Source organism: Aquarana catesbeiana, linkage group LG09 (assembly GCF_042186555.1).
Source record: "Aquarana catesbeiana isolate 2022-GZ linkage group LG09, ASM4218655v1, whole genome shotgun sequence".
Lineage (NCBI taxonomy): Eukaryota > Metazoa > Chordata > Amphibia > Anura > Ranidae > Aquarana > Aquarana catesbeiana.
Genome location: NC_133332.1, coordinates 230,580,303 through 230,602,579, shown reverse-complemented (window position 1 = coordinate 230,602,579; position 22,277 = coordinate 230,580,303). Strand labels below are relative to the sequence as shown.

At 44.4% G+C, this 22,277-nt stretch overlaps 1 protein-coding gene across 1 annotated transcript in view; it reads left to right on the top strand.

Moving 5' to 3' along the window:
* The window catches only part of LOC141108365 (histo-blood group ABO system transferase-like), a 150,440-nt gene that overhangs the window by 56,905 nt on the left and 71,258 nt on the right, over positions 1–22,277 (top strand). The window contains exon 3 of the mRNA XM_073599924.1: positions 16,898–16,933. Coding sequence (XP_073456025.1) covers positions 16,899–16,933 — 35 coding nt within the window. The 5' untranslated portion in view covers position 16,898. The remainder of the gene's footprint in view (positions 1–16,897; positions 16,934–22,277) is intronic.

Here is a 22,277-nt window from a genome sequence, read left to right as displayed (position 1 = left end):
ACTGGTGTCTGGATGCCCTGGTCCTATCGCCCCCCCCCCCCCCGTTGCAGGGGTTGCGTGGTCTTGTGTCCTCATGTTCCTGCCTTTTTGTGGGCTGTGGATGTGGGGATGCTGGATGTCATGTTTACCCTCTTTACACACTGCAGACTTATGCATGCACTTGCAGTCACTCCCCCACAGTGGTCTGTACCTTCCTCGAGATGTGATATTAACTTCTTTTCTCTTTTCTCCTTACTTTCTCTATCATTCTCAGCCTTTCGCTCCCTATCCCTGTCACCCTACCTACCCATCCCTCTCTCCCCCTGCCTCGGGTCCAACTCCTCGCGATGACAGTGTTGTGGATCCCTACTTTCGGTCCCCATGGCTACGGTAAATTTACTTTCTTTTAATGTAAGAGGCCTGCATGCCCCTGGAAAAAGGCATAACCTATATAGAGAGCTTGGTCGCCTGCGGGGGGACGTGATCTTCTTGCAGGAGACCCACCTTACTTATACTACCTCGGTAAAACTTTACTCGCAGCAATACCCCATGTGGTATTATAGTCTTTCGGAAATACATAAAGCAAAAGGTGTGGCCATTGGGTTACGCAGAGGAACCGCGTTTACACTGAAATGTTGAGTGATCCGCTGGGGCGCTTTTTATTTCTGAAGGGCACCCTGGGTAATATGCCTTGTACCTTGGCGGCTCTATATTCTCCTAACCATGATCAGGCAGGTTTCATAGCTTCCACACTTAGGAAATTAAGAGACTTTTCGAGTGAGTGCGTTCTTCTTGCAGGTGAATTCAATACGCCCCCGGAACCTGTTATAGAAACCTCCAGAGGGAGCTCAAGCATGTCATATACACATCTAAGATACATTCGCAAATGCTTACATGAATCCCAGTTATTTGATACCTGGAGGATTATGCACCCACGAGAAAGAGATTTTACACATTAAACTTAGGTTCACCAGACTTATTCTAGAATTGACCTGTTCCTTATTGACCATCACCATCTACCTGTATTAGTAAAATCAGCAATTGAAACGTCACCCATATCTGATCACGCACCGATCATGCTCACTGTTAAAATCCCGTCCATACCTCTTAAATCCACTAATTGGAAATTAAATGAAGAACTTCTAGCGGACGAAATTGATAAAAAAATGATAGGTGAAGAATTATGTCTTTACTTTAAGGAAAATTTACATCCTAATATCTCAACTGGGACACTATGGGAGGCCCATAAGGCCCATATTCGGGGCAAATTAATAGAATTGGGAGCTAGGAAAAAAAGGGAACGTACATTCCATCCAGGTTGCTCAACGAAATTAAAACGTTAGAACAACATAAAGCCACACAATCCCAGGCGATATTTCACACCCTGACGGAAAAGAGGGAAGAATTGAAATCTCTCTTAAATGTAGATCAAAAACAACGGGCCCGCTTTGTAGCTCAAAGTTTTTATGAATGGGGAAATAAAACAGGTAGGCTTCTAGCCCGTTCCTTACAGCAAAAGAAAGAAGAGAATATGGGACTTTAAATGAGGACAGGGTAGTGCCTCCATCCCGGGTTCAGGAAATAAACAGGGAAGACATTGGGACTTTAAATGAGGCAGTTGGCAGGATGGAGTTGAGATAAAAAAGGGTCAGTTTTATTGCATAGGCATCCAGAAATACATAACATAATATAAACATAAAAGGTTGCATGCGCATACACGCAAACAAAACCTGCATAAATACGTGCATATACAACAGATAACATGACATCCAAGCAACAAATCAAAATTAACACATTTCATAGAGGGAGTACAAATACAAAACTGGGAGGTACATGCCAGCATGATGTAGAAGTTACGTATAAATTCATAAATTCATAAAATCATTGATCTGGATGAAATCTTATTAAAACAAAAAGTAGCTGCATCCATATTGTCCGACGCGTTTCTGTGAATATCACTTCTTCAGGGACAGATGCAGTGGGATATACTATGTACCTAACTAAGGTGTATGGTAGGGTGGGCACCGGGCTAAAAAGATTTGTTCTCCCCCGGAGCTGAGGCGGCCAAAGACCCAATGCAGGACAGGCATACACAGGCATCATCCCCAGAACACAGACCATCATTTCCAACAAAAAGGCGAAACCAAATCAAAGTCATCATGGATGTGTATCTGAAATGGATAAAAAGTCCATTGAGATAAGCCAATGATGTTTAGTATATCCCACTGCATCTTCCCCTGAAGAAGTGTTATTCACAGAAACGCGTCGGACAATATGGATGCAGCTACTTTTTGTTTTAATAGGATTTCATCCAGAGCAATGTTTTTATGAATTTATGAATTTATACATACCTTCTACATCATGCTGGCATGTACCTCCCAGTTTTGTATATGTACTCCCTCTATGAAATCTGTTAATTTTGACTCGTTGCTCAGATGTCATGTTATCTGTTGTATATGCACGTATTTATGCAGGTTTTGTTTGCGTGTATGCGCATGCAACCTTTTATGTTTATATTATGTTATGTATTTCTGGATGCCTATGCAATAAAACTGACCCTTTTTTTATCTCAACTCCATCCTGCCAACTGCCTCATTTAAAGTCCCAATGTCTTCTCTGTTTATTTCCTTACAGCAAAAGAAATCTGCCGCTTTCATAGCAAAAATTTTAAATTCCTCAGCGACTATGGTACACGACACCCCAAATATAGCTAAAGAATTTAGTGAGTTCTATCAACAATTATATGTCCAACATTCGATTGTTGACCGGGAGGTTAAGATAAGACTCATTGGAGAATACTTAGAATGAGCAAACCTTCCTAGTCTCGCCCCTGATATTTTATCCTTGTTAGAGGGAGAGTTTACCACCTCAGAGATACGCATAGCCCTAAAAGCCATGGCCAATGGTAAAGCTCGGGTCCAGATGGACTTACGGTGACCTATTATCGATCCTTCGCGGATGTATTACTACCCCATTTGACTGACTATACTTACGCGACCTCTAAAGGTGGTAACCTCCGCCCCGAGACTATTCATGCGCACGTTACAGTCATCCCTAAACCCAGAAAAGATCCCTGTAACTGTGGTAGCTACCGTCCCATTTCACTGCTGAATATCAATGCTAAGTTATATGCCAAAGCCATAGCAAACAGAGTTCTCCCTCTGATCCCACAATGGATCTCAAAAGATCAAACAGGATTTATCCCGAATAGGGAAGCAAGGGACAACTCCCTTCGCACTCTCTCACTGATGGCACAGGTACGAAGAGCCTCCCAGCCCACCCTGTTACTTTCGACCGATGCTGAAAAGGCGTTTGACAGGGTGGACTAGAAGTTCCTTATGGCAACATTGACCCACCTGGGCATTGGCCCATCCTTTAGAGCCCAAATTTCTGCACTATACAATTGTCCCACGGCACAATTACGTATTAATGGCACTTTGAGTGATCCCTTTACCTTAAACAATGGCACACGCCAAGGCTGCCCCCTATCACCAATCTTATTTGCCTTATCATTGGAGCCTTTTCTGTCCACGGTAAGACATAAACCAAGTGATCACGGATTAGTCGTGGGTAAATCTGAACATAAATACGCTGCTTATGCGGATGATATTTTGTTTTATATTCAACAGCCCCTGATATCCCTTCCTAACCTCATGGCAGAATTCTCAACGTATAGCAACATCTCCAATTTCAAAATTAATATGACCAAATCTGAGATTCTAAACCTTTCTGTCCCCTCATCTACTGTGACACAACTAAAACAAGCCTTTCCTTTTAGCTGGCAGTCGAGAAAAATTAAATATTTAGGTATTTTTCTCACTCCGAATCTGACCGATTTATTTCGTGCTAACTTTCTCCCCCTCCTAAACACAATCAGATCTGACTTGCAGAAATGGTCCCAACTTGCTCACTCATGGATGGGGAGAATTGGAGTCGTAAAGATGAATATATTGCCCAGGGCACTGTTTTTATTTCAAATGATACCATACGGTATACCAGTAGGTTTTTTTACACTGCTAGGTTCCTTGGTGGGTAGATATGTATGGAACAGGAAAAGTCCTAGACTTTCTAGGTTCATTCTCATCAAACCCAAGAGAGAGAGGGAGGCCTCGCATTACCAGATTTTAAGAAATACTTTCGATCAATTGCCTTAAACAGAATATCTGACTGGAAATATCACAGAGACACTAAACTATGGGTATCCTTGGAAATAGAACTCAGTGGCACAGACCTCTTTACACAAATTTGGATACCGAAGAAATACAGAACTCTGTCCCCTGCCACTTCTCCGCTAACACGTTCCTCCCTCATGATATGGGATTCCCTGTGTAAGACACATGAATGGCCATATAATTCTCCCCTACTGCCTCTCACCAGACATAACTACTTCCCCCCAGGAAATATTGACCCGGGGATCCATACGTGGAACTTTGGACCCAAAATCCTATTACACCAAGTGACTAACCCCTCAGGCTTTTGTGCATTCTCTCCCAAAACCCCTGAGACCCTTCTCGGATTTGACCCCTTTGGAAGCCGCACTCTCCGATGATTGTCCTGTAGAGAAACATATCTCCCACTTTTACAAAATCTTGCTAACTTTGTCTTCCACTAGCATCCCTACCTTCATTCGTAACTGGGAACAGAATTTACAAAAATAATTGACAACAATTCAAAAGTCCAACATTCTAATGTTGGCCCACACCTCGTCTGGTGCATATGCAACGGCAGAAGTAAATTACAAATTATTGATGAGGTGGCACTATACACCTGTGGTCTTACAGAAAACCTTTCCACAAATTCCATTTACGTGTTGGAGAGGATGTGGGGAAAGAGCAACACATGCTCACATATGGTGGTTCTGTCCATGGATACGCCCGTTCTGGCTGACTGTCTTACACTGGATCAAGGAAACACAAGGTTGAGAGGTCCCCATTGATCCGTGGTTTGTTTTATTTCACTGTACAGGTAAACCAACAGGACTGTATAAAAAGTCAATCACGCCACATCTACTTAATGCTGCAAAGGCACTTATTCCTCAATACTGTATATACTCGAGTATAAGTCGATCCGAGTATAAGTCGAGGCCCTAATTTACCACAAAAAAATTGGAAAAACTTAGTGAACCGAGTATAAGACGAGGGTGAGAAATGCACAGCTACTGTAAGTGGAAAAGAGGGTCAACAATGCCCATTTGAAGCCTCACTGTGCCCATTTGCATGCCTCACTGTGCCCATTTGCAGCCATAGGTCCCCCGAACTTCAAACTCGGTAGTTAAGGGTTCCTAGATGCCCCCTAGCTGCAGCCAAAATTTGGGGTCTCTGAACCCAAAGGGTCCCGAAATGACATTGCTTCAGATGGACACAGTTGACCGATTTTGGGGCCCCGTATCTCGGGGCCACTTAATGCTAGGAACCCCAAATTTGGTGTGCAAACCCAGTGGAACTAGCACCATAAAATATCCAAAGCTGGGGTTTCTAGCACCAAGTGACCCTGAGATATGGGTCCCCAAACTCAATTCAGAAAATGTCAAGCACTTTTCTGCAGCAGAGAATGACATTTTCTGAACCGATTTTGGGGCCCCGTATCTCGGAGCCACTTGGAGCTAGGAACCCCAGCTTTGGATATGTTATGGTACCAGTACACTGCATTTGCACACCAAATGGGGTTCCTAGCACCAAGTGGCCCTGAGATACGGGGCCCCAAAGTTGGTTCGGAAAATGAAATTTTTTGCTGGAGAAAAGTGCTTGGGGGGGCAGGGGGCACTTTCAGCACAAAAAAATGTGCTGAAAAACTCGACTTATGCTCGAGTATATATGGTACTAGAAAAAATCAACCATCCCCTCATTACGCCAATGGCTGGGGAAAGTAGATAATACCTATTACATGGAAGATATGACTCTCTCCCTTAGAAACAAAACTGCCCTAGCGAAAAAAATATGGTCCTGTTGGTTAGCCTTTAAATTCACCACCGCCTACGCGGAAATTATGTCTCAACCCATGTAACATGTTAATAGATAAGAGTTTGCTCAGCTGAGTTTGGCTCGAGGCAGATATACCCTCTCCTCCTCCCGTCCCCTCACCTTCCCCCTTTTCATTTCCTTCCCTACCTTTCGCTTTTCACTTTTTCCCTCTCTCTTATTTCCTATTTCCATTATACTGTTTAAAGAGGTGTACTCTAAGATCATTTACTGAGAAACTGACACCGTCTATACCTCTGTGATGATGTACATATGGATATTTCAGGTATACCGTTTCCGGTAGTGCACTCTATGCCTCGTTAAGAGATATAGCTGATATGTGGTATATATTTTTGTTTCTATTACAAACCTTGTCGATTTGTATGATCGGCACTGCCATGTATTGTAGAATGGTGTTATAAGTTAAGAAACACAGTGTACACCTCTTTCTTTGTCATATTCAATAAAAACTAATTAAACAAAAAAAAAAAAAAAAAACAATAATCCACAATCATCTTTTTACCTCACCTAATACGTTACCACCATCATATGTAGCAAAATGGGAGAGAAACCTTGGATTTCGGTTGGAAGCAGCTGATTGCAATAAAAATTGGGCCACAACAAAATCATCTTCACAAAATATTCCTGCCTTGAGACAAACTATAAGGTACTCACACACTGGTATTTGATACCTGTCAGAATTGGAAAGTATGTTCCCCATTATTCTCCGTTTTGATTTCCTGGCTATGGTGAACTAGGATTGCATTATCATATATTGTGGGACTGCCTGGTTACAGGGTAACAAAACATTTCTGGAAAGAAGTTTTTCTTATGATTTCAACACTATTTGAAATCTCTATCGATCCTGAATAGCACTTCTAGACCTAAAACTGGCCTCTATCTCCTACATCCAATTCAAACTTCTATTAAAAATTACCACAGCTGCAAAGCAAACAATTGCCAAAGCTTGGAAATCCCTATTCTTAATGGTTTCTGAAACTAAGAATAGAATAAATCAAGCAATGATTCATTCCAAAACAGAAGCCATATCCAATGATAAAATATATAACTTTGAGAAAATATGGAGTCCTTGGGTGATTCACTTTTTTCCTCCCAATTTTAACACCTCCCTGCTAATGCCACGCACACACGTACGGACTTCTCGTCAGACTGAACTCCGAAGGACTTTTCAACGGAGTTCCGACGGAGTTCCGACGAAACAGATTTGCCTACACTCGATCCCACCAAAGTCTGATCCCTTCGAACGTGATGACGTACGACCGGACTAGAAAAGGAAGTTCAATAGCTAGTAGCCAATAGCTGCCCTTGCGTCATTTTCAGTCCGTCGGACTAGCATACAGACGAAAGTTTTTTCGCTAGGAAACAACTCCATCGGAAAGATTTGAAACATGTTCTATTTCTAAAGTCCGTCAGATTTTTCGTCAGAAAAGGTCCGATGAAGCCCACACACGATCGGAATGTCAGACGGATTCCTTCCGTCGGACCTTTTCTGCCGGAAAGTCCGCTCGTGTGTACGCGGCATCAGACCTTGGTAATCTTGTTGCATACATCTATTCTATGCACTCATAGTGTATGACTACCACTATGTGATACACCGGGGATCCCTACTATCTTTGATTTCTTTCTTCTTCTCCTTTTCTTTTTCTCTTTTCTGATTTTCTTCTTTAGTCTTTCCTTCCTTCTTCATCTTACCTTTTACACAATGCTGGTAGCGGAATTCTTAATTCCTTATTTCCTTAAAGTAACACTAAAGGTTTGATTTTTATTTTTTAAAAATAACAAACATGTCATACTTACCTCCACTGTGCAGCTTGTTTTGCACAGAGTGGCCCTGAATGGCGTTTTCTGGGGTTCCCGGCGGCTCTCCTAGCTCCTCCCCTTCTCAGATAACCCCCTGGGAGAAGCTCTCTCCCGGGTGGTTACCTTGCGGGCGCACTCCCGAGTCCTGCTTTCGGCGTCAACATCCCCCGGCGCCAACATCATTGAATTTGATTGACAGCAGCGCGAGCCAATGGCTGCGCTGCTATCAATCTGTCCAATGAAGAGCCGAGAAGAGCCGAGAAGCCTGGGCAACGATCGAGCGCGGGATAGAGTGCGGGACTTTTGAGGGCTCAGGTAAGTAAATCGGGGGGCTGGGGAGCCGGTAATCATCAGATGTTTTTTCACCTTAATGCATACGATGTATTAAGGTGAAAAAACATGAACCTTTACAAACTCTTTAACTATCATTATACAAAAGCTACCGTATATAGTTACAATTAGGGATGAGCTTTGAGTTGAACATGAGTTCGAATCGAACATCAGCTGTTCGATCGTTCGAAGATTGAAGATTATGGGGCGTTCGTGCCAAATTCAAGAGGCGCGTCATGCCCCATAATGCACTGCGCCATCGCAGTGCATTGCTGGCTGATGATTAGCCAAGCACGCACTATGACCCGCATGCTTTGGCCAATCACAGCACCGTAAGCAAAGATCACAGCGCCGTAAGTGTGTGTGTATATTACTTCAGGCAGGCAGTTGATTCAGTTAGCTGCAGTGTATTTTGTATATATATATACATTCCGGCTTTGTGTATTTATAATATATATATATACTGTATCCAGTTTAGCTAGATCTCACTGCAGACTGTTCCTGCTGTACTGTTTCTAATCTACTTCAAGAAGTTGATTCAGTTAGCTGCTGTGTATTTTGTATATATACATCCCGGCTTTGTATATATATATATATATATATATATATATATATATATATATATATACACACTGTATCCAGTTTAGCTGAGTCTCACTGCAGACCGTTCCTGGTGCACTGTTTCTAATATACTTCAGCAGGCAGTTGATTCACCTAGCTGCAGTGTATTTAATATATATATATACAGTCAGACTGGTATATATATATATCCACTGTATCCAGTTTAGCTAGGTCTCACTACAGACCATTCCTGGTGTACTGTTTCTAATCTACTTCAGGCAGGCAGTTGACTCAGTTAGCTGCAGTGTATTTTGTATATACATCCTGGCTTTGTATATATATATATATATATATATATATATATATATATATATACACACACACACACTATATCCTATGTAGCTTCAGTAATCTGCAGTGCATAAAATATATATACTGTCTCCTACATATATATCCACTGCGTTCTAGTCTAGCCAAGCCTATATCTGACTGCAGGCCATTGCTGGTGTATGTTTTCAAATACACTTTCAGGCAGGCAAGTGATTCAGTGATCTGCAGTGCATTAAATATATATACAGTCTCCAACATATATATATCCACTGCATTCTAGTCTAGCCAAGCCTATATCTGACTGCAGATAGTCCCTGGTGTACATTTTCAAATACACTTTCAGGCAGGCAGGTAATTCAGTGATCTGCAGTGCATAAAATATATATACAATCGCCTACATATACATATATATCCACTGCATTCTAGTCTAGCCAAGCCTATAGCTGACTGTAGGTAGTTCCTGGTGTACTTTTTCAAATACACTTTCAGGCAGGCAAGCAGGTGATTCAGTGATCTGCAGTGCATAAAATATATATACAGTCTCCTACATATATATCCACTGCATTCTAATCTAGCCAAGCCTATACCTGACTACAGGCCATTCCTGGTGTACGTTTTCAAATACACTTTCAGGCAGGCAGGTGATTCAGTGATCTGCAGTGCATAAAATATATATACTGGCTCCTACATATATATCCACTGTATTCTAGTCTAGCCACGCCTATACCTGACTACAGGCCATTCCTGGTGTACATTTTCAAATACACTTTCAGGCAGGCAAGTGATTCAGTGATCTGCAGTGCATTAAATATATATACAGTCTCCAACATATATATATATCCACTGCATTCTAGTCTAGCCAAGCCTATAGCTGACTGCAGGTAGTTCCTGGTGTACGTTTTCAAATACACTTTCTGGCAGGCAGGCAGGCAGGTAATTCAGTGATCTGCAGTGCATAAAATATATATACAGTCTCCTACATATATATATATATCCACTGCATTCTAGTCTAGCCAAGCCTATACCTGACTACAGGCCATTCCTGGTGTACGTTTTCAAATACACTTTCAGGCAGGCAGGCAGGCAGGCAGGTGATTCTGATTCAGTGATCTGCAGTGCATAATATATATATATCTATATATATATATCTATATATATATATAGATATATATATATAGATATATATATATATATCTATATATATATATCTATATATATATATAGATATATATATATATACAGTCTCCTACATATATAACACTAATTTTACAGCATATCTGGAAGGCCACCAAGGAAAGGCAGATGCTCATAGGCCATTAAAAGAGGGCAAGCAGGCTCTGTGTCTACAGCCAACAGTGCTGGTCATTGACACGGTGCATCCTCAGCATGTGGCAGTGGGGCACGCTTGTCCTTTTTTCGACAGCTGGCCGTTTTGAGCCACAACATGCAGAAGAGTTAGTAGAGTGGATCACAAAGCCATCCTCATCCTCCTCATCCTCTGTCACCCAGGCCAAGACAAGTTTGGCTGCCAATGTGGCCTATTCCATCAGCTCAATGGCATCAGTCACTCCTTCCCTAGCCCCACCATCATGTCCTGAGGAGTCCCCCGAACTGTTCGACCACAGTGTCGGATACATGCTGCAGGAGGATGCGCAGCATTTTGAAGGCTCCAATGATGGTACCCAGGTTGAGAAAGAAGGCAGTAATGTGAGCCCAGAGAGAGGGGGTGCCCAAGGACAAGGAAATGGCTGAAGCATACTGCCAGGTTTGCTCCAGTGGCGAGGAGGGAGGGAATGATGAGGTCACTGACTCTACATGGGTGCCTGATAGAAGAGAGGAGGAGGCACATCTCCAATGAGGCAGCATGCCCTCCTGGGGCCAGCTTAAGGACAGTTAACCGACTGCACCATACCGCGGAGCTCCGTATGTGCAGGGCGCTGCTGACTGCATTTTTTCAAAAGTTCTTCGGTGTGAGCCTTTTTTGAGACGTGTGCAGCAGATCGTACCATTGCTGTTTGCAACATATGTCTCAAGCGTATCAAGCGTGGCCAAAACAGCTGCCGCTTGGGCACCACATGCTTGACCAGACATATGTTGAGCTCCCATGCAGTCCGTTGGCAACAGTACTTAAAAGACCAATACCAAAGAACAAGGCGGACCTCTCCTTGCTCCTCATCAGCTGGGATCTCCAACCCCACTATACCTTCAGTCCTGCACTGGGAGGAATGAAGGTATAGAATTAGGTGTCCCAAGCACTTGCGGGCAATCTGCTAGTGGTACACCTAAATCCGATTGTAGCAGGCAAATTTCCCTACCCGAGTTGCTAAACCGGCGAAAGAAATTCGGTCCCAGCCATCTACATGCCCAGCGGCTGAATGCTAGTTTGGCTAAACTGCTAGCACTCCAACTGCTGCCTTTTCAGCTGGTAGACTCTGCCCCCTTTCGGGAATTTGTGGAATGTGTGGTACCTCAGTGGCAGGTTCCCAAATGCCTTTTTTTTTCTCGGAAGGCCATTCCAGCTCTCTACCGGCATGTGGAAAACAATGTCTTGGCCTCGTTGGACAGGGCGGTCAGCGGTAAGGTGCATAGTACCGCTGACTCATGGTCCAGCAGGCATGGACAGGGACGTTACCTTTCTTTCACGGCGCACTGGGTAACCCTGCTGGCAGCTGGGAAGGATGCAGGACAGGGTGCAATAATGTTGGAGCTTGTTCTGCCACCACGCCTCCAAAATGCTGGTAGTGGTGATTCTGCCACACCTCTCTCCACCCCCTCCTCTTCTTTTTCCTCTATGGCCCCTTCCTGTGCAGATTTGTCCTCGGAAACAGCAGTGCTCCGTAGGCGTTCTAGGGGCTATGCAAGCACTCAGACAAAAAGATGCCATGCGGTGCATGAGTTGGTCTGCTAAGGGGACAGGAGCCACACTGGGGCAGAGGTTCTGGCAGCTCTGCAGGGGAAGGTTTAGAGGTGGTTGACACCACGCCAGCTTCAGCCAGGAATGGTGGTTTGTGACAATGGCACCAAACCACACCAGCTTCAGCCAGGAATGGTGGTTTGCGACAATGGCACCAACCTCCTCTCCGCCCTCCGACAGGGACACTTCACCCATGTTCCCTGTTTGGCTCATGTCCTTAATTTGGTGGTGCAGCGGTTCTTGTGCAGGTGCCCAGGCTTACCGGATCTCCTGAGGCAGGTCAGGAAAGTCTGTGGGCATTTCCGCCGGTCATATAATGCCAATGCTCTACTGGCTGACCTTCAAAAGGAATGCAACCTGCCCAAGAACCGCCTCATCTGTGACTCAACATTGGCCATGCTGCAGCGGCTGCACAAGCAGCAGAGGGCCGTCAAGGTGTACCTGTGCGAGTATGGCACCAGGACAAGGTCAGGGAGCTTGGCTTTTTTTCGCAATGCCAGTGGCTAATGATCAAGGATGTATGCACTGCCCTGTCACCATTTGAGGAGGCCACAAGAATGGTGAGCAGTGACAGTGCATGCATCAGTGATACTGTCCCTCTTGTCTTCCTGTTGGAGCACACGCTGCTTGGAATAATGGACAGGGCACCTGAGGCAGAACAGAGGGAGGAAGAGGAGGACCTCCTTACCTCTCAAGGCCCCCTTTATCCAGACAGTATTCCTGCAGGCCTGCCTATCACACAGGAAGAGGAGGTGGAGGAGGGGGATTGTGTCAGCATGGAGGTGGAGCATGGCACTCAGCATCAACAGCAGTCTTTAAGGGATCGTTTTCAGTCCCCAGAACCCATGGACTTGTACGTGCCTGGGAGGAGGTGGCTGCAGATCATGTCGTCATTAGTGACCCAGAGGACTCTGGACCGAATGCCTCAGCAAACCAATGCTGCATGGCCTCCCTGATCCTGCAAAGCCTGCAAAAGGACCCACAGATTCGTGGTATCAAGGAGAGGGATCAGTACTGGCTGGCAAACCTTCTTGATCCACATTACAAGGGTAAGGTTGCGGAACTTATCCAGCCTTCGCAGAGGGAGCAGAGGATGAAACATCTTTGGGAGGCCTTGCAGAAAGGTTTGTGCGATGTGTTTCCAGAGCCTGGGAGGTTACAATTTCCTGGTCCTCCTGGACAACGTGTTGCTGAGGCTTCGGTCAGTCACAGAAGGAGCGGTGGAGAAGGTGAGCGTCTGACCGATGCATTCAGACAATTTTTTAGTCCGCAGCCCCAAGGTCTGATCGGTTCCAGCAACCATCGCCAGCGTCTGATTTACATGGTGCAGGAATACCTTGGAGCAAGATCAGACATGGAGACCTTTCCAACCGGAAATCCACTGGGTTACTGGGTCTTGAGGATGGATCACTGGCCAGAGCTTTCACAGTATGCAATTGAGTTACTGGCCTGTCCTGCATCCAGCGTTCTATCTGAACGCACATTCAGTGCTGCTGGGGGCTTTGTAACCGATCACAGAGTGTGCCTGTCCCGTTACGTAACCAGGTGACCCCGCCCCCTCTGACGTCACGGGGAAAGCCATAGGGAGGTCACCGGGTGGCCCCGCCCTCCGTTATATAAGAAGTGTCAGAAGAAGAGAAGCGTCACACAGCGGGAGCCTCCCATGGATGCGGAGCGGTCCAAGAACGAAGCGTGGAAGAAGACGCCGCAGAGGAAGATGCCGGACGAGAACACCGGAGCAAGAAGCAGAGGATCGGAGGAAGAAGCAGAGGAGGAAGAAGATGGAGGAAGAAACTGAAGGAAGAAGGAAGCAAGAAGACCCGAAGAAGATGGAAAGAAGAAGACTTTAAATAAAGGAATTGTCAAAACTGTCTCTTGTTATTTTTAACATTTTTGACACTGTTTTTGAGAAATGGTAGGGGTACTTTTGTACCCCATTAACATTTCACACAGGGGGGGGGGCGGGATCTGGGGGTCCCCTTGTTAAAGGGGGCTTCCAGATTCCGAAAAGCCCCCTGCCCGCAGACCCCCACAACCACCGGCCAAGGGTTGTGGGGATGAGGCCCTTGTCCTCATCAACATGGGGACAAGGTGTTTTGGGGGGCTACCTCAAAGCACCCTCCCAATGTTGAGGACATGTGGCCTGGTACGGTTCAGGAGGGGGGGCGCTCTCTCGTCCCCCCCTCTTTTCCTGTGGCCTGCCAGGTTGCGTGCTCAGATAAGGGTCTGGTATGGATTTTTGGGGGACCCCACGCGGGGTTCCCCTTAATATCCATACCAGACCTGATGAGCCTGGTATGGAATTTAGGGGGACCCCACGCCATTTTTTAAAAAATTTTCGTTCGGGGTTCCCCTGTGGGGAAATCTTATGCCGTTTTTATCAATGAACTTTTATGTGTATTGTCGGACCAACAATTCATTAATAGCCGCAAGTAGTTTTAAATTACTTTTTTTCCTTTGAAATGTCATTTTGCTGTCAGACTGTTCTAAACACGGGAAACATGCACCCCTTTACAGGCATACTATAGACACCCACCAGGTACGAAATTTAAAGGAATATTACACTTTTATTGTTTCACTTTAAGCATTTTTACAATCACTGCTCCCGAAAAAACTGCAGTTTTTAAAACTTCTTTTTGCATTGATACATGTCCCATGGGCCAGGACCCAGGTCCCCAAACACTTTTTATGACAATACCATGCATATAAGCCTTTAAAATTACCACTTTTGATTTCTCCCATAGACTATTAAAGGGTGTTCGAATTTGCTGCGAACACCCCAAATTGTTCAATGTTCAGTGAACTGGTGAACAGCCGATGTTCGAGTCGAACATGAGTTCGACTTGAACTCGAAGCTCATCCCTACTCAAGAGTATCTCTGAGGTTTTACAGTGTTGTGTTACCACCACACCACCACCAAAGGCCCAATTTTTCTGACCCTGTTCAACAGGGGCATGTAATTACAATTCTTGATATAATATTTCACAGCAGGGCCCGTTCCAGCGCCCACCAAGAGTAACTGTGAGGGCTTACAGTGTTCTGGTACCAACAACACCTAAGGCCCAAATTTCTGCAGAGTATATAGGGAAGGCCGTATAGTATATACAGGCGGTCCCCTACTTTCAAACATGCGACTTACAAATGACTCCTACTTACAAACGGAGGGAGACAACAGGAAGTGAGAGGAAATCTACCCCTAGGAAGGGAAATTCTCTCCTGTAAGAGTTAATATGGGAAAAAGGTGTCTCCACTGATGCTTTATCACCAATCCTTGATTCCCTAAAACCCCCAAATTTTCAAAATCCAATTGTCATTGGGACAGGAAGTGAGGTGAAATCTTCTGAACAGGGGCACAGACAGCAAAACAAATGTTACAGGGGTGATGATAACCCTTCCCTATGTTATCCAAAAAGCTTAAAAATAGATTTATTGGCTGGAGCTACACTTAAAAAATGTACATGTTCCAAATTACAAACAGATTCAACTTAACAACAAACCTACAGTCCCTATCTTGTTTGTAACCAGTGGACCGCCTGTATACTGCTATTCAGAGTATATAGGGCCTGGGGGCCCCACGCCTTTTCTTTTTTAAATTTGGGTGCAGGGTTCCTCTTAATATCCATACAAGACCCAAAGGGCCTGGTAATGGGCTGGGGGGTTACCCATGCCATTTTCTCAATAATTTTCATCCATATTGCCGGAACCCGACATTACATTACAGCCGCAAGCAGTTTTAAATGACTTTTATTCCTTTAGAAATGTCATTTTGTGCAGGGACTGTTCTAAACACGGGAAATATGCGCCACTTTACAGGCATACTATAGACACCCCCCAGGTACAATATTTAAAGGAATATTTCACTTTTATTTTTTCACTTTAAGCATCATTAAAATCACTGCTCCTGGAAAAAAGGCCATTTTTAAAACTTTCTTTTGCATTGATACATGTCCCCTGGGGCAGGACCCAGGTCCCCAAACCCTTTTTAGGACAATAACTTGCATATTAGCCTTTAAAATTCGCACTTTTTATTTCTCATGTTCGAGTCCCATAGACTTTAACAGTGTTCGAATGTTTGCGCAAGCTTTCGGTCCGTTCGCATGTTCTGGATGCGAACCAAACCGGGGGGTGTTCGGCTCATCCCTAGTTCCAATGAATAAGCACAAGCCTATTGATTTTACACAAATCCATTTTTTAATCATTTAAGTGATATATGCGAGTTAATGATCAAGACCTTTCTCTTTCTCTTCATCTCTAGTGATCATATTATATTTACATGTTCTATCTGGGTTTTAATCTTTCATTTTCAATATAAAACATATTTTTTTGTGAGATGTTAGATCTTCACCTACATCAGTTAAGTTAATTTAAGTATTTTAAAATAATATTGGAACTTAAGTTCAATAGTGTTTACTTGTATGTGATCGTTACTACTGCTACCATAAATTGTACCTATGTTTGTTAATTATCAAACACTCAATAAACAAAATTATCAAGAAAATATGCTTTAGCATAAAATCCTGGTGTTTATCGCTTCCAGGAGACCTACAGGTAGTGCGTACAGTGGAAAAGCTGCGTTCATGGAATATGTCATATGTGCATACACTTTTGTTTACACTAATGCAAAATAGTATCAGCGTATACCTGAGTATGATCACATACAGCCAATCACTTCTGTAGCCAGCTGTACACATCACCAGCAGCTGACTGGATGGGGACAAAAACTGGAATTTTATGCTAGAGCATATTTTAAGGCTCAGACCGTCCATGTGCATGAGACCTTATTCATGTTTTATTTAAACACAGCTTTAACATTTGAACACAACATGAACTTTTAAACTATTATATCTCTTAGATTGTAAGCTCTATCGAGCAGGGCCCTCTGATTCCTATTGTGTTAAAGTGTATTGTATTTCTACTGTCTACCTTCAAGTTGTAAAGCGCTGCGTAAACTGTTGGCACTACATAAATCCTGTATAATAATAATATTTTTTTTTTTTTTTTACAGAATGTTGTATGACAAGCCACAGACCTTTAAACCACCGTGAGTCTGTTTTGTTGATTATACAGCACCATGTGAACCAGATTTTTTAGTCTGTCTTTTTTCCTTTATTTCTCTAATTTTTTTTTCTTTTATTTCTTCTTTCCTTTTCATCTTCATCTCTCTCTCCTTCTCATACTTATCGTTGGAAATCAGTCACAAGACTTGCTTCTATGTGTGGTTAGGAAAAAGAATACAGTTAAAAAAAGAGATCATTCTTTAAAGCGTTCCACCCAAAAATGGTGCTTCCGCTTTAAGTGCTGGTGACCCCCTGACATGCCACATTTGGCATGTCATTTTTTTTTGGGGGGGGGGGAGCGGGTACCCTGTTTTTACAGGCACCCAGCTCCCACTTCCTTCCCTGGCGCCGCAGCACCGGAAGAAAGATCACCTCTCCCCCCTCCCTCCCTGCAATCTTCTGGGACATGTCACAGGTCCCAGAAGATTGCCCAGCAATTCACAGCGCAGCACAGCTCGAGCATGTGTAGTGCGCACCCAGCTGTTAAGCAGCAGCCGGGCGCCCACAGTAAGAATGCCGGCGCCGCAGAGAGGAGGGGGAGAGGAGCGGGGCTTCGTATGCCCGCATCGCTGGACCATGGGATAGGTGAGTGTCTGATTATTAAAAGTCAGCAGCAACTTTTTGTAGCTGCTGACTTTTAAATGGGTGGAACTCCACTTTCGGAATTGAAATCGGGTAAATATGAAATATTACATGTAGCAGGTGGATCTTTTCACATTTTAGCAGGCTGATTTTAACTGCTTTGGATGGTACATCCAGCTAGATGACGCAGAGAAGTGATTCCTCCCCCTGTGTCCCATACCCTGCTTGCCTGGGGATGCTCCCTACTGATATTAAACAAGAAGAAGGCAGTCAACAGCTTCTGCTGTGCTCTCACTTTGGGACACCCATAATTCTCTGGAGACCACTAAAGAGATTATAGATAGCCGAGTAGCACTGCACATGAATAGGGAATGCCCCCCCCTCAAGGCTTTGGTAGTTGTAGACATGTTAGTCCTAGAGACCGCAGTCTGTGTCAATATAATATCGGTTTTTTGGGTTGTCTATTTCATCTTCAGTGGTAAGAGAAAAGTGTTTTTATGCACAGAGCTTCTTGTCTACCTCCACAATTTTCACATGAAGGGACTCTCATTGAGGCAAGCTGCTGCAGGCGTACTCACCACTGACAAGGTCTAGCACTACCTCACACATACACTACAAATCTATGACACCAGAGTCACAAATGTAGCCTAATTAAATGTGTTTATTTGTAAAATAAAGAATGTTTGAAAATAGAGAAAAAAATTACATATATACATACACACACACACAGTATATACAGTGGATATAAAAAGTCTACACACCCCTGTTATAATATCAGGTTTCTGTGATGTAAAACAATGAGACAAAGATAAATTATTTCAGAACTTTTTCCACCTTTAGTGTGACCTATAAACTTTACAACTCAGTTGAACAGCAAACTGAAATCTTTTAGGTGGAAGGAAGTACAAATAAAAAACTAAAATAATATGGTTGCATAAGTGTGCACACCCTTAAACTAATACTTTGTTGGAGCACCCTTTGATTTTATTACAGCACTCAGTCTTTTTGGGTATGAGTCTATCAGCATGGCACATCTCAACTTGGCAATATTTGACCACTCTTCTTTGCAAAAACACTCCAAATCTGTCAGATTGCGGGGGCATCTCCTGTGCACAGCCCTCTTCAGATCACCCCACAGATTGTCAATCGGATTCAGGTCTGGGCTTTGGCTGGGCCATTCCAAAACTTTATCCTTCTTCTGGTGAAGCCATTCCGTTGTTGATTTGGATGTATGCTTTGGGTCGTTGTCATGCTGAAAGATGAAGTTCTTCTTCATGTTCAGCTTTCTAGCAGAAGCCTGAAGGTTTTGTGCCAATATTGACTAGTATTTGGAACTGTTCATAATTCCCTCTACCTTGACTAGGGATGAGCCGAACACCCCCCAGTTCGGTTCGCACCAGAACCTGCGAACAGACCGAAAGTTCGCGAAAACTTTAGAAACCCATTAAAGTCTATGGGACTCGAACGTTAGAATTAAAAAGTGCTAATTGTAAAGGCTAATATGCAAGTTATTGTCCCAAAAAGGGTTTGGGGACCCGGGTCCTGCCCTAGAGGACATGTATCAATGCAAAAAAAAGTTTTAAAAACGTCCGTTTTTTTTTCGGGAGCTGTAATTTTATGATGCTTAAAGTGAAAAAAAGTGAAATATTCCTTTAACTATGGTACCTGGGGGGTGTCTATAGTATGCCTGTAAAGTGGCGCGTGTTTCCCGTGCTTAGTACAGTCCCTGCACAAAATGACGTTTTTAAAGGAATAAAAGTCATTTAAAACTGCTTGCGACTTTAATGTAATGTCAGGTCCCGGCAATATGGATGAAAATCAGTGAGACAAACGACATGGGTACCCCCCACCCCCCAGTCCATTACCAGGCCCTTTGGGTCCTGTATGGATATTAAGGGGAACCCCGCACCCAAATTAAAAAAAGAAAAGGCATGGGGCCCCCAGGCCCTATATACTCTAAACAGCAGTATACAGGCGGTGCAAACAAGACAGGGACTGTAGGTTTGTTGTTAAGTAGAATCTGTTTATAATTTTGAACTGGTACATTTTTAAAGTGTAGCTCCAGCCAAAAAAAATCAATTTTTAAGCATTTGGAAAACATAGGGAAGGGTTATCACCCCTGTAACATTTGTTTTGCTGTCTGTGCACCTCTTCAGAAGATTTCACCTCACTTTCTGTCCCAATGACAAATGTTTTTTGAAAATGTGGGGTTTTTAGTGAAACAAGGATTGGTGATAAAGCATCAGTGAAGAGGAGACATGTTTTTCCCATATTAATTCTTACAGGAGAGAATTTCCCTTCCTAGGGGTAGATTTCATCTCACTTCCTGTTGTCTCCTTCCGTTTGCAAGTAGGAGTCGTTTGTAAGTTGGATGTTTGAAAGTAGGGGCCTGCCCTATATACTCTGCAGAAATTGGGGCCTTTGGTGTTGGTGTTGCCACAACACTGTAAGCCCTCACAGTTACTCTTGGTGGGCGCAGGAATGGGCCGTGCTGTGAAATATTAGATCAAGAATTGTAATTACATGCCATTGTTAAACAGTGGTAGATAAATTGGGCCTTTGGTGGTGGTGGTGCTGCTGCTGGTGCCACAACACTGTAAGTCCTCACAGTTACTCTTGGTGGGTGCTGGAACGGGCCCTGCTGTGAAATATTATATCAAGAATTGGAATTACATGCACCTGTTGAACAGGGGCAGAAAAATTGGGCCTTTGGTGGTGGTGGTGTTGCCACAACACCGTAAGCCCTCACAGTTACTCTTGGTGGGCGCAGGAATGGGCCCTGCTGTGAAATATTAGATTAAGAATTATAATTACATGTCCCTGTTGAACAGTGAACTGGTGCCACAACACTGCAACCCCTCACAGATGCTATAGTTGGAGTGCAGGAATGAGCCCTGCTGCAAAGTATTGCATCAAAAATTGTAATTACATGCCCCTGTTAAACAGGGGCTGAAAATTGGGCCTTGGGCACTGGTGCTGGTGCCACAACACTGCAACCCCTCACAGATACGATAGTTGGAGTGCAGGAATGAGCCCTGCTGCAAAGTATTGCATCAAAAATTGTAATTACACGCCCCTGTTAAACAGGGGCAGAAAAATTAGGCCTTGGCCACTGGTTGCGGTGCCCAGAACCAAAATGTTCTTACAAGCTATCAGCATGAAAATTGAGGAGGAAGAGGATTTTGACTCAGCATAACAGGATAGTCACTCAGCATCAGCATAGGCAGTCTTGAAGGGATCTCACATTTAAAAAAAAATAAATCGGTTACATCAGCACTAGGTGCTTGGTAGCTGGTTCATTTTTATGAAGGTCAGCCGATCGACTGATTCAGTGGACAGGCGCACCCTGTGATCGGTTACAAAGCCTCCAGCAGCACTGTGCGTTCCAAAAGAATGCTGGATGCAGGACAGGCCAGTAGCTCCATTGCATACTGTGCAAGCTCTGGCCCGTGATCCATCCTCAAGACCCAGTAACCCAGTGGATTTTCGGTGGGAAAGGTGTCCAAGTCTGATCTTGCCCCTAGGTAATCCTGCGCCATGTGAATCAGACGCTGGCGATGGTTGCTGGAATCGATCAGACCTTGGAGCTGCGGACTAAAAAATTGTCTGAACGTATCGCTCAGACGGCCACCTTCTCCACCGCTTCTTCTGTGACTGACCGAAGCCTCAGCAACACGTTGTCCAGGAGGATCAGGAAATTGTAACCTCTCAGGCTCTGGAAACGCGTTGCACAAACCTTTCTGCAAGGCCTCCCGAAGATGTTTCATCCTCTGCTCCCTCTGCGACGGCAAGATAAGGTCCGCAACCTTACCTTTGTAATGTGGATCAAGGAGGGTTGCCAGCCAGTAATCATCCCTCCCCTTGATGCCAAGAATACGAGGATTCTTCCACAGGCTTTGCAGGATCAGGGAGGCCATGCAGCGTAGGTTTGCTGAGGCATTCGGTCCAGAGTCCTCTGGGTCACTAAGGACGACATGATCCCCAGCCACCTCCTTACAGCTATGTACAAGTAGATGGGTTTCTTTGGACTGTAAATGATCCCTTGAAGACTGTTGCTGATGCTGAGTGCCAGGCTCTACCTCCATGCTGAGACAATCCTCCTCCTCCTCCTCCTCCTCTTCCTGTGTGATCAGCGGGCACGCAGGAACACTGTCTGGATAAAGGGGGCCTTGAGAGGTAAGGAAGTCCTCCTCTTCCTCCCTCCGTTCTGCCTCAAGTGCCCTGTCCATTATTCCACGCAGCGTGTGCTCCAACAGGTGGACAAGAGGGACAGTGTCACTGATGCATGCACTGTCACTGCTCACCATCCTCGTGGCCTCCTCAAATAGTGACAGGACAGTGCATGCATCCCTGATCATAGCCCACTTCCGTGGGGAAAAAAAGCCAAGGTCACCTGACCCTGTCCTGGTGCCATAGTCGCATAGGTACTCATTGATGACCCTCTGCTACGTGTGCAGCCGCTGCAGCATGGCCAATGTTGAGTTCCACCTGGTGGGCATGTCACAGATTAGGCGGTTCTTGGGCAGGTTAAATTCCTTTTGGAGTTCAGCCAGCTGAGCACTGGCATAATATGACCTGCGGAAATGCACATAGACTTTCCTGGCCTGCCTCAGGACATCCTGTAAGCCCAGGTACCTGCCCAAGAACCGCTGCACCACCAAGTTAAGGACGTGAGCCAAACAGGGCACATGGGTCAGTTGTCCCTCTGGCGTGGCGTTAACCACCTCTGAACCTGCCCCTGCAGAG